The following is a 13,986-nucleotide window of genomic DNA, read 5'->3' as shown; positions in this document are numbered from 1 at the left end:
GTGCATGGTGTGGGAGATTTGCGAGTTGAACAACATAAAAAAGGAGTTTCCTGAGAGTGCCAGATGGTTGTGTCAAAGTTCTGCACATTGTACTCAGTGGGGGAGGGGGAGGGAGGGAGAGGCTATGTAGAACACCTGAGCATTAAAATAAAAAGAAATAGCATCTTAACTTTTATCTTCTTTTTGCTAACGAAACTTTCTGGACTAATATGTGAGACAAAGAGAGAAAGAGAGGGAGGGAGAGAGGAAGGGAGGGCAGAGGAAGTTTAGTTTCTTATTGATGTATTCTGAGTATGAGTGTATGAAAGCCGTTTCCATACATTAAATAAATATTCCTTAGTAATGTATCTAATCCACGTTTATTTGATTTCTTATAATAATTTCCACAATTTTTAGGGAACAAATTGATGAGTGTTGCCCCAGGGGTTCAAAAATGGTTCAAATGGCTCTGAGCACTATGGGACTTAACTTCTAAGGTCATCAGTCCCCTAGAACTTAGAACTACTTAAACCTAACTAACCTAGGGACATCACACACATCCATGCCTGAGGCAGGATTCGAACCTGCGACCGTAGCGGTCATGCGGTTCCAGACTGTATCGCCTTTAACCGCTTGGCCACACCGGCTGGCGTTGCCCCAGGGGTGACTTATATATATATATATATATATATATATATATATATATAATGTGTGTGTCTGTGTGTGAGTGTGTGTGTGTGTGTGTGTGTGTGTGTGTGAGTGTGTGTGTGTATGTATAATAGAGGGAAACATTCCACATGGGAAAAATATATATAAAGAACAAAGATGCTGTAACTTACCAAACTTGAAAGTGCTGGTCGATAGATACAATAAAAATCACACAAACACACACAAATTTCAAGCTTTCACAACCCAAGGTTGCTTCAGCAGGAAAGAGGGAAGGAGAGGGAAAGACGAAAGGATGTGGGTTGTAAGGGAGAGGGTAAGGAGTCATTCCAATCCCGGGAACAGAAAGACTTACCTTAGCGGGAAAAAAGGACAGATATACACTCACACACACACATATCCATCCGCACATATGCAGACACAGGCAGACATATCTAATTGGGCATTTACATATGAAAGTTAATACCTGTCCTTTTTTCCCCCTAAGGTAAGTCTTTCCGCTCCTGGGATTGCAATGACTCCTTACCCTCTCCCTTAAAACCCACAACCTTTCGTCTTTCCCTCTCCTTCCCTCTTTCCTGATGAAGCAACCTTCGATTGTGAAAGCTTGAAATTTGTGTGTGTGTTTTTTATTGTATCTATCTACCAGTGCTTTCTCGTTTGGTAAGTTACAGCATCTTTGTTATATATATATATATATATATATATATATATATATATATATATATATATATATGTTGACTGGAATACTCTCTTTCAAATCCTAAGGTGTCAGGGGTAAAATACAGGGAGTGAAAGGCTATTTACAATTTGTACAGAAACCAGATGGCAGTTATAAGAGTCGAGGGACATGAAAGGGAAGCAGTGGTTGGGAAGGGAGTAAGACAGGGTTGTAGCCTCTCCCCGATGTTGTTCAATCTGTATATTGAGCAAGCAGTAAAGGAAACAAAAGAAAAATTCGAAGTAGGTATTAAAATTCAGGGAGAAGAAATAAAAACTTTGAGGTTCGCCGATGACATTGCAATTCTGTCAGAGACAGCAAAGGACTTGGAAGAGCAGTTGAATGGAATGGACAGTGTCTTGAAAGGAGGATATAAGATGAACATCAACAAAAGCAAAACAAGGATAATGGAATGTAGTCTAATTAAGTTGGGTGATGCTGAGGAAATTAGATTAGGAAATGAGGCACTTAAAGTAGTAAAGGAGTTTTGCTATTTGGGGAGCAAAATAACTGATGATGGTCGAAGTAGAGAGGATATAAAATGTAGGCTGGCAATGGCAAGGAAAGCGTTTCTGAAGAAGAGAAATTTGTTAACATCCAGTATTGATTTAAGTGTCAGGAAGTCATTTCTGAAAGTATTCGTATGGAGTGTAGCCATGTATGGAAGTGAAACATGGACGATAAATAGTTTGGACAAGAACAGAATAGAAGCTTTCGAAATGTAGTGCTACAGAAGAATGCTGAAGATTAGATGGGTAGATCACATAACTAATGAGGAACTATTGAATAGGATTGGGGAGAAGAGAAGTTTGTGGCACAACTTGACCAGAAGAAGGGATTGGTTGGTAGGACATGTTCTGAGGCATCAAGGGATTACCAATTTAGTATTGGAGGGCAGCGTGGAGGGTAAAAATTGTAGAGGGAGACCAAGAGATGAATACACTAAGCAGATTCAGAAGGATGTAGGTTGCAGTAGGTACTGGGAGATGAAAAAGCTTGCACAGGATAGAGTATCATGGAGAGCTGCATCTCAGGACTGAAGACCACAACAACAACATATATATATATATATATATATATATATATATATATATATATATGTGCGTGTGTGTGTGTGTGTGAAGAGACACAGGCAGACACACACACACACACACACACACACACACATATATATATATATATATATATATATATATATATATATATATATATATATATGTGTGTGTGTGTGTGTGTGTGTGTGTGTGTGTCTGTGAAGAGAGGGTATAAGTTTCTTTTTCTTAAAGGTGGAAAATTAATGAAGCTAAAAATCTATATGTTTTTTATTATGTCATCATGTTTTGAGTAGCCTTATTTACAAGCCACCAAATGGTTATGTTTTTGATGATGTTTGTATCTGAAGACGTAGTATCACATTCGTTTGACATCCATAAAAATGTATCAACCTTGCCCATAAGCCTCTGGCACACAGTTTGCCATCTCAACTCTCTCTTACTTATTTGTATAAATTCAGTCAATGTAATTTACTTTGTATTAACTATGGTAAATCATATTCTTTTCTTGTCCATGTAAGTTATTCATTGTTAAATACTTGTGCACCAATATTTGAACATGATTGACTTTATTTCTCCTTTAAATTGTTCAGATTAAGTACTGATACAATTTTTAGTTGAATATGTCACACTTGTGTAGGTTTCCTACTTTCGTAGTGCTTGCATGCATGTGTGTGTGTGTGTGTGTGTGTGTGTGTATGTGTGTGTGTTCATATGTGTGTGTGTGTGTGTGTGTGTGTGTGTGTGTATGTGTGTGTGTTCATATGTGTGTGTGTGTGTGTGTGTGTGTGTGTGTGTGTGTGTGTGTGGTTAGATGAGTGGGTGTGTGTGAGTGGTAAGAAACAGCCACAAAGCAATGCATTAGCTACGACTTGCTGGTAGCTGCAGTATGGCGTCTTACAGGTTGTAGAAACATGTTTGCGAAAGGATTATGACTTGGGCTAACAATGCTCAGCAAAAAGCCTGCACCACATACAGGGTGTTTCAAAAATGACCGGAATATTTGAAACGGCAATAAAAACTAAACGAGCAGCGATAGAAATACATCGTTTGTTGCGATATGCTTGGGGCAACAGTACATTTTCAGGCAGACAAACTTTCGAAATTACAGTAGTTACAATTTTCAACAACAGATGGCGCTGCAAGTGATGTGAAAGATATAGAAGACAACGCAGTCTGTGGGTGCGCCATTCTGTACGTCGTCTTTCTGCTGTAAGCGTGTGCTGTTCACAACGTGCAAGTGTGCTGTGGACAACATGGTTTATTCATTAGAACAGAGGATTTTTCTGGTGTTGGAATTCCAGCGCCTGGAACACAGTGTTGTTGCAACAAGACGAAGTTTTCAACGGAGGTTTAATGTAACCTAAGGACCGAAAAGCGATACAATAAAGGATCTGTTTGAAAAATTTCAACGGACTGGGAACGTGACGGATGAACGTGCTGGAAAGGTAGGGCGACCGCGTATGGCAACCACAGAGGGCAACGCGCAGCTAGTGCAGCAGGTGATCCAACAGCGGCCTCGGGTTTCCGTTCGCCGTGTTGCAGCTGCGGTCCAAATGACGCCAACGTCCACGTATCGTCTCATGCGCCAGAGTTTACACCTCTATCCATACAAAATTCAAACGCGGCAACCCCTCAGCGCCGCTACCATTGCTGCACGAGAGACATTCGCTAACGATATAGTGCACAGGATTGATGACGGCGATATGCATGTGGGCAGCATTTGGTTTACTGACGAAGCTTATTTTTACCTGGACGGCTTCGTCAATAAACAGAACTGGCGCATATGGGGAACCAAAAAGCCCCATGTTGCAGTCCCATCGTCCCTGCATCCTCAAAACGTACTGGTCTGGGCCGCCATTTCTTCCAAAGCAATCATTGGCCCATTTTTCAGATCCGAAACGATTACTGCATCACGCTATCTGGACATTCTTCGTGAATTTGTGGCGGTACAAACTGCCTTAGACGACACTGCGAACACCTCATGGTTTATGCAAGATGGTGCCTGGCCACATCGCACGGCCTACGTCTTTAATTTCCTGAATGAATATTTCGATGATCGTGTGATTGCTTTGGGCTATCCGAAACATATAGGAGGCGGCGTGGATTGGCCTCCCTATTCGCCAGACATTAACCCCTGTGACTTCTTTCTGTGGGGACACTTGAAAGACCAGGTGTACCGCCAGAATCCAGAAACAATTGAACAGCTGAAGCAGTACATCTGCATGTGAAGCTATTCCGCCAGACACGTTGTCAAAGGTTTCGGGTAATTTCATTCAGAGACTACGCCGTATTATTGCTACGCATGGTGGCTATGTGGAAAATATCGTACTATAGAGTTTCCCAGACCGCAGCGCCATCTGTTGTTGAAAATTGTAACTACTGTAATTTCGAAAGTTTGTCTGCCTGAAAATGTACTGTTGTCCCAAGCATATTGCAACAAACGGTGTATTTCTATCACTGCTCGTTTATTTTTTATTGCCGTTTCAAATATACCGGTCATTTTTGAAACACCCTGTCGTAGTAAAAGCCAGAGCTGCGAGGACAGTGTCATCACTTCAGGACAAGAACCACTTGATAGTGCAACAAATATGCCCTAGAGCATTATAAATAATTGTGAATTTTAAGGCAGATGCATTAATCATACAGCAGCACCACCATGACACGATGTCTACACTATATGACGAGACGACTGGACACTGCCAGCTGCAGCCATGGGTTTGAGACAAGGTCAGGATAGGCACCTCTGGCACTAAGTCGACTCTGTGGAACTTCATACCATAGCACTTCCAACTTCTGTACATGCCTGCTGCCACCACACTCATGTCAGGGGGCAGTGGGTCGTGCCTCATACACAACGATCTTCCATCATCACTGTGATGGACATGAGCTTGGGCTGAGGCATCTGGGCGCACTCGTTCAATAGTGGAGTGCTGTAGCAGCTCAAGAAGGAGAGTGCTGCTGATGTTAGGCCTTTGGTTGCTGCCAGCCTGACGTCAGCATATCTGGACGCTGATGCATGTACCACTTACCCAGGAGAAAGGGCAGCCATATACTTCCCATTGCCAGTCTGCCACACCAGAGTGGACATTGTCTGCCTTATGTTGGAAATGACAAGATGTGTAACTGAAGTATAATGAAACACCTCTCTTATACACCAGTCTATCACTGAGCCCCACCGACCTGTCAGTTGACCACTGACCTTGCAGAGTGGTATCGGGAGAGCTGATATTGCTGCCAGTATAGAAAGGAGGATGTACCACCCGACACAACATGACATACAAACTGTGGCTTATGGTTTTATATGTCAGTGTTTTGGTCTTTTGGTGAGGAAATTCAGGGTGTCCAAGAGGCTCATGATTAGGCATAATAAATAAGTGTAGTAGTGTTATTTACTAACGAGTGATCCGTTCTTTTTATTGCTGCGTTGTTATGGAATTCCTAGATATGAGTAAGGATAATGCTGTCCCTGTATCACAGACACAAGGTGTGTCACTGGTCAGGAAACTATGCCGTCGTTAGTTAATGAGGTAGTACAGTTGAGAGCAAAGGCCACATTTGAGCATAATATGCTAACAGAGAAAGATGGTGAGTTAGGATTATTGAAATTGTAGAGTCTTGGGATAGATTCAGCTGTTTCAAACCATGCTACCCCATTTCCAGCAGGTCATCTGAGGATGTGTTATCATTTGTGGGGTGTCTCTTGTCATCAACTAATAAGGGAAGGTCACAGTAGTCGATGTAGAGAATAGGTGAGGAATAGGTGAGACAGTAATAGGTTTCCCCTCTTTACTAAAGTCCTCCATTTATATATCACACTGCAAGCAGGACAGTGGTCACAATATGTCAGATTGGTTTGCGTTTGCTGTCAGAGTAGATCAGATTAGCTTTGTGGTATGGAAGTGTTTACAGAGTCAGTAAGTATTTCACCCTGGACTATCAGAAAGACAGTAATTGTGAATCTGTTGGGGGATTAATTTGGTATTGCAGAAGATGTACCTACTGGAGAAGACCGTGTTGACAGAAGAGGATGTGGTAATTACAGAGATCACCATACTGTCATAAGATGAAGAGGCGTCAGATCAAGAGGCATCAGATGAAGAGGCATCATATGAAGAACATTATAGTGCCATGGCAGTTCCAGATGACGCAATGTCACCAATGGCTGATTTTCAGGGAAGCAGCTGTTCATCTTGTCAGCCATCACCTCCAAGAAAACGGACGAAGTTTCCAGAAGGATATCTGACGTATGTGTACAATCTATTAACACAACAACCAAGGAAAATAGATGGAAATTTTGATCCTCCCTGTCAGTGTCGTCTTGGATTAGCAACTGATATGACACAGTGCCGTAAAATTACAGTAGTGTTGGCATAGAAGAAGAAAATAAAGAGCAAGAATGTCTTACAAAAATTGAAAATAGGCTAAACAATGTCATTCATCAAACCCAAAAATTCTGCAGGATATGATAAACTACGAATTACGTGATGTTCTTATAGGAAAGAGACAGGAAAACGCAATAATACATGACCACAAGTTGAGACTTTGGACCCTTAAAATGAAGAAGAGAATTGACCCTTATGGTTCATTGTAGTTCAGAGCTTCAACTTGTGGGTACAGATATTTAAATATAAGACTAAGGTAGTCTGCACAAATTAACCTACAAAGTTAGGAAGTGGTTGGTTGAAAGGGTTACCTATATACAACAAAACGCCTGTCAATTCGTGAGAGAAATCAGGACTCTCTTGAGGAAAAAAAGTCTGCCACCAGATTAAGAAATTGATGTTGACTAATCAAGATCTGACGAAGAGTTACAATCTGGGCGGACTCTCGCAATGAGGGTAAGCAACCATGTCTGTGGTGCAGTTGAATCCATAGCGTTAACCACACGTTTTTATATGACCATGCCTGGAAGTGTGATGGATGGTACACTGCTACCCCATTTGTATCTCCTTGTATCGGAGACCACCTCCCATTTTCCTCTAAATATGAATATAAATTTACTGAACATCAAGGCGTTTGCTAGCAAGTTTTCCTAGAACGAGTAATATGGCCAGATACACAAGAAAAAAACTAAAGCCCTTGTTTTGGTTGTCTCCTGGACAGTAAATAGAGAGGGCAAACTGTATTAGATTAGATTAGATTAGATTAATACTAGTTCCATGGATCATGAATACGATATTTCGTAATGATGTGGAACGAGTCGAATTTTCCAATACATGACATAATTAGGTTAATTTAACAACATATTTAAGTTAATATAACAACTTTATTTTTTTGTGTTTTTTTGTTTTTCTTTATTTTTTATTTTTATTTTTTTATTTTTATTTTTATTTTTTTTCTCAATATTTTTGTTTTTTTTTCTTTTTTTTCTTAATTTATATCTAAAAATTCCTCTATGGAGTAGAAGGAGTTGTCATTCAGAAATTCTTTTAATTTCTTCTTAAATACTTGTTGGTTATCTGTCAGACTTTTGATACTATTTGGTAAGTGACCAAAGACTTTAGTGCCAGTATAATTCACCCCTTTCTGTGCCAAAGTTAGATTTAATCTTGAATAGTGAAGATCGTCCTTTCTCCTAGTATTGTAGTTATGCACACTGCTATTACTTTTGAATTGGGTTTGGTTGTTAATAACAAATTTCATAAGAGAGTATATATACTGAGAAGCTACTGTGAATATCCCTAGATCCTTAAATAAATGTCTGCAGGATGATCTTGGGTGGACTCCAGCTATTATTCTGATTACACGCTTTTGTGCAATAAATACTTTATCCCTCAGTGATGAATTACCTCAAAATATGATGCCATATGAAAGCAATGAGTGAAAATAGGCGTAGTAAGCTAATTTACTAAGATGTTTATCACCAAAATTTGCAATGACCCTTATTGCATAAGTAGCTGAACTCAAACGTTTCAGCAGATCATCAATGTGTTTCTTCCAATTTAATCTCTCATCAATGGACATACCTAAAAATTTGGAATATTCTACCTAAGCTATATGCTTCTGATTAAGGTCTATATTTATTAATGGTGTCATACCATTCACTGTACGTAACTGTATGTACTGTGTCTTATCAAAATTCAGTGAGAGTCCGTTTACAAGGAACCACTTAGTAATTTTCTGAAAGACAGTATTGACAATTTCATCAGTTAATTCTTGTTTCTCAGGTGTGATTCCTATACTTGTATCATCAGCAAAGAGAACTAACTTTGCCTCTTCATGAATATAGAATGGCAAGTCATTAATATATAATAAGAACAACAAAGGACCCAAGACTGACCCTTGTGGAACCCCATTCTTGATAGTTCCCCAGTTTGAGGAATGTGCTGATCTTTGCATGTTACGAGAACTACTTATTTCAACTTTCTGCACTCTTCCAGTTAGGTACGAATTAAACCATTTGTGACTGTCCCACTCATGCCACAATACTTGAGCTTGTCTAGCAGAATTTCATGATTTACACAATCAAAAGCCTTTGAGAGATCACAAAAAATCCCAATGGGTGGTGTTCGGTTATTCAGATCATTCAAAATTTGACTGGTGAAAGCATATATGGCATTTTCTGTTGAAAAACCTTTCTGGAAACCAAACTGACATTTTGTTAGTACTTCATTTTTACAGATATGTGAAGCTACTCTTGAATACATTACTTTCTCAAAAATTTTGGATAAAGCTGTTAGAAGGGAGATTGGACAGTAATTGTTGACACCAGATCTATCCCCCTTTTTATGCAAAGGTATAACAATAGCATATTTCAGTCTATCAGGGAAAATGCCCTGTTCCAGAGAGCTATTACACAGGTGGCTGAGAATCTTACTTATCTGTTGAGAACAAGCTTTTAGTATTTTGCTGGAAATGCCATCAATCCCATGTGAGTTTTTGCTTTTAAGCAAGTTTATTATTTTCCTAATTTCAGAGGGAGAAGTGGGTGAGATTTCAATTGTATCAAATTGCATAGGTATGGCCTCTTCCATTAACAGCCTAGCATCTTCTAATGAACACCTGGATCCTACTATATCCACAACATTTAGAAAATGATTATTAAAAATATTTTCAACTTCTGACTTTTTGTTCGTAAAGTTTTCATTCAATTTGATGGTAATACTGTCTTCCTCTGCTCTTGGTTGACCTGTTTCTCTTTTAATAATATTCCAAATTGTTTTAATTTTATTATCAGAGTTGTCGATTTCAGACATGATACACATACTCCTGGATTTTTTAATAACTTTTCTTAATATAACACAGTAGTTTTTATAATTTTTGATAGTTTCTGGGTCACTACTCTTTCTTGCTGTCAGATACGTTTCCCTTTTCCAGTTACAAGATATTTTTATACCCTTAGTAAGCCATGGTTTGTTACAAGGTTTCTTATGAGTATATTTAACTATTTTCTTGGGGAAGCAGTTTTCAAATGCATTTACAAAAATTCTACAGTTCTTGAAGACGTTGAATTCATCAAGAAGTTGATTCCAGCAAAGAGCACAGACATTTTGCAACCTACCGACATTTTCTTCTTCCATCCACACAAAAATTTTGTGAAATGTGTTACAACCACAATTATGGTACTTTCTGATAATCACATTAACATATAGCTCAGGGACCACTTGTTACGCATTCAGTCGTTTGTGTATTTCCAATTCTCGGTGGTATGATTCTCCTATTTGATCAAATCTGCATTTTTTCAATGTGACTACTTTCCTGGTGCATTTCGAACACTCTTGGAGTGCTACTTCGAAGAAGAATTAACGAAAGAGTGTTCCCATCAGAACTGTGACCAACCTGCTTTCAGCAGATGTGCACACTGCAAGAACTGTATATGCAGTAATCATGCTGTTATTGCTGACTTGCATATTTCTTACCTCCGGTAGTGTAGTCAAGCAGTGAACTCTGTTATACAGTGTTTCGTGGCATTTTATTGACTACTTGTCTGAAATAATCCATTTGCGTAATAAATCATTCGTAATTACAGTATTATCATCTTAACTTTGCCGACTGATATCAGCTGTTCTAATAGTCCACAGAAGCTACAATTTTTATGGTGTATATGTATTTTCTTGTTGTATTAACTGCATTATGAATTAATACAATTTGCACAACAACATATCGGGTGGGACAACAGTTGTTGCAAATAGCAAGACTGAACCTTCTGGGAGAGGCAAAGTCCTTTATATGGTGCACGAAGGCACTCGACAAGTTGGAAACTTCTGAGGAGCTCAGGCAGGGATTGGTGCAAATATATAATTTCTAAGATGTCTAATGAACCCATAGAGGGCCTGTTGTACTTCATCAGTCAATACAGGGACGGTTAATGCTGTTTGTTAGTGATGCAGGAGTTGTCATTCAGTGACGTCCCGTATGTGATCGACTGGTGATAAGAAGCCCAAGCCAATACTTCTACTTGTAGAGCATCTTGGGTTACAACAGCGGATGTGGGCGAGCGTTATCCAGTTGAAAAATACCCCCTGGTATGCTGTTCATGAATGGCAGTGCAACAGGTCGAATCATCAGAATCATTTTGTAGTCAGGATGCGTGGAATAACCAGAAGATTATTCCTGCTGTCATACGAAATCACAACCCAGACCATAACTCTAGGTGTATGTCCAGTGCGTCCAGCATGCAGACAGATTGGTTGCAGGTCCTTGAGTGACCACCTTCTAACCAACACATCACTGGCACTGACTCAGGATCAGCTTTCATCAGAAAACACAACAGACCTCCTCCATTCCTTCTAATTAGCTCTCGCTTTACAGCACTGAAGTCGCAAATGGTAGTGGTTTGAAGTCAATGAAATGTACACTACAGAGTGCTTGGCTCAGAGCTGTCCCTGAAGTAATCAATTTATAATATTCCGTTGTGTCAGAAGGTATTTACTGCTGTTCTAATTTCTGCTGCATATGTAGCACGATGCGTCAGAGCCAGATGCCGAACACTACGATCTTTTCTCTTTATAGTACCATATGGCCATCTGGAACCCAATCTTCTTGCGACCGTACATTCTCATGACAACCGCTGCCATCACTCAGGTACAGTGGCTACATCCCTGCCAAATTTTTCTGCAGTATCGCAGAAGGAACATTCAGCGTCTCATAGCTCTGCACACGAACTCAGTGAGGTGCTGACAATGGCGTCATTGTCTCCTTAAAGGTATTCTTGACTAACGTCACTCACCACTCCAATCTCAAAAGTAACTACCGCTCACGACCGTTACAGCGTGTATTTAAAGCAAACTTCATTTGCATCTTCATAGTGGCGCTACTAGCGTGACTGTCATGCCACTGGCTCGAAATTTTTGAATAGGTATCATCTTTCAGATTTAGAAGAACGTCTAGGAACTTCCGTTTACGTCACACTATTCTGTCTTGGTGTTGCGCTTTTTTTCCATCAGTGTGTATTAAAGTACTTACTTTCTTCTGTAGGTAAGTTATAGCTGTCAGTGTTGTTATACAGTGATTAGTGCATAAAGATGTGACCATAAATATGTGTTTACCAAGCAAAATGACAATGTATTGTGATCTTTAGTAATAGAATTTCTCACATGGTTCAATCTCGATCCGTTAGATTATACTGTTCACAAGTGTTAATGGTACATTCACAGCCACGCAAAATGTGCTTTCAGTTGCCTACTATATGTTTATTTTGTGTTTCTCACTAATGGGTTTTATTACTGTGTCTTTTTCTCTAGTTCTGGTCTGTGGATCCCTTAACTTTCTATCGCCCAGTCATTGATCCACCCAACATCCCTATGGATGAAGTTTTTCTTCCAAAGGATCCTATAGAGATTTTACGGCATGCTATTGAGGATTATGCTGAGGGCCGTCCTCCCCATCATTTCACAACCATTCCATTAATGATGGGAGTCGTCCGTGATGAGGGAATTTTGCGAGCTGTTCGTGAGTATAATTGCAGTCTTATTATTGACTAGATTATGTACATATTGTGCTTGCAGTATTCTGTTTTATGATTATGGTATGTTTTGCGAACTTAATTGCATAATTTGTAACATGTAACTGTTTCATGGAAAAGGAATCGTATAAAGATGGCATAGTATTTCAAGAGTATGAGTGGTCTCAAACTTTCACCATTTTAAGTGATTCAAACGGTACCAGCTTCTGGTTAAATACTTGCCAGTAGTTGTCAGTTGATGACTACTGAGTTTTACATGACTAATGGCGCGGTCTTTATTAAGCTTTGCTACTGGTTCTTATATTTCCTAATCCATAACTGTATCAGGCATTACATAACATGACCGATAGGAAGAAAAGTAAATTTTAAATCTAAAATGAAAACACTTTTTCTCTTCAGTAGATATAAGCCTATAGACAAATTTTTGGTTGAATACTAGTAGGTGGGTATTTTAGAAGAAAAACTTGTTTATTTTTTGCTGTTGTATATGTTTCGCTAATAGCATGCAAAACGTAAATAGACGTAAATTCTCATTTTTTAGTAAACTGAAGCCATTGTGTATTTAGTGCTCTGTAAATGGCTTGCACACAGTCGTATATATAAAATCGTCATGAATACACTATCTGATCAAAAATATCTGGGCACTCCCACGCAACTGACCACTAAATATCATGAGAGGCACACCCATCACTATGAAAATATACAGGGAGTATTGTGTTGTCAGTAGAGAAGCTGTAACAGTTGAATACATTGGACAGGAGAGCTCAGTGAATTCGAAAACGATGAAGTCACTGGAAATCGCCTGTTTAACAAATCCGCCATGGTCATTTCAACCATCCTAAAGCTGCTAAGTCAACTGTTGATGATGTGCATGTGAAGTGAAAATGGTAAGGAACAACCACATCTGACTGATGACGAGACCGACCTCATGTACAGATGAATAGGGACCGTCGAGCATTGTGGAGGGTAGTTGTGAAAGACGAATGAAATCAGCAGAAGGAATCACTTTTGATTTCCAAAGTGTACCAGAAGTCCTGCTAGTGCAATAACTGGGCTTGAGGAGTTGCAAAGTATGCAGTAGAATGGTCTCTTCATAAGCAAGACATTTCTGTAGCTGGTGCAGAGAGACACTTAAGGTGGTGTAAAGAGTGACGCCACTGGGCATTGTATGGCTGGAAATGAGCGATTTGAAGTGATGAATCTCGTTACATCCTGTGGAAATCCGATGGAAGGGTTTGGTTTGGCTAATTACTGGAGAATTGTTACACCAGAAACTAATTATAACAATAAGGATTAATGAAAACCACCACAGCTGTATTGTACCACATTTATTATGCTATGAACGATTTTGTACATAGCATATCTTCAGGTTTCTGCAAGCTTTACTGGGCACAGTTGGACAAAATTAAAGTTGCCATGGGTGATGCAAGAGGACAGAAGCAGGTCAGACCAAAGCCAACTGGAAGCTGTTTCACCAGAAACTGCCTGTTGATATAACAAGAACGACCACTATGATGCCAGGCAATCATCACATCACCAATCCAGCTGAGAAACCAGAGCTATAATCTCAACAACACTGCAGGAAGGCAGAGCCACTGCAGCGTTGATGGTCTGATTGCTTTACATCCAAGCCACAGTTTTGTTGTGGCTTACATCATAGA

At 39.5% G+C, this 13,986-nt stretch overlaps 1 protein-coding gene across 1 annotated transcript in view; it reads left to right on the top strand.

Annotated features, from left to right (window-relative positions):
* The window catches only part of LOC124794638 (juvenile hormone esterase-like), a 516,675-nt gene that overhangs the window by 290,233 nt on the left and 212,456 nt on the right, over window positions 1–13,986 (top strand). Inside the window, exon 7 of the mRNA XM_047258150.1 lies at window positions 12,105–12,312. Within this exon, the coding sequence (XP_047114106.1) occupies window positions 12,105–12,312 (208 nt within the window). The remainder of the gene's footprint in view (window positions 1–12,104; window positions 12,313–13,986) is intronic.

Source organism: Schistocerca piceifrons, chromosome 4, assembly GCF_021461385.2.
Source record: "Schistocerca piceifrons isolate TAMUIC-IGC-003096 chromosome 4, iqSchPice1.1, whole genome shotgun sequence".
NCBI classification, from domain to species: Eukaryota; Metazoa; Arthropoda; class Insecta; order Orthoptera; family Acrididae; genus Schistocerca; species Schistocerca piceifrons.
The sequence above is the reverse complement of the archived record's forward strand: the minus strand, read 5'-3'. Positions and strand labels throughout refer to the sequence as shown.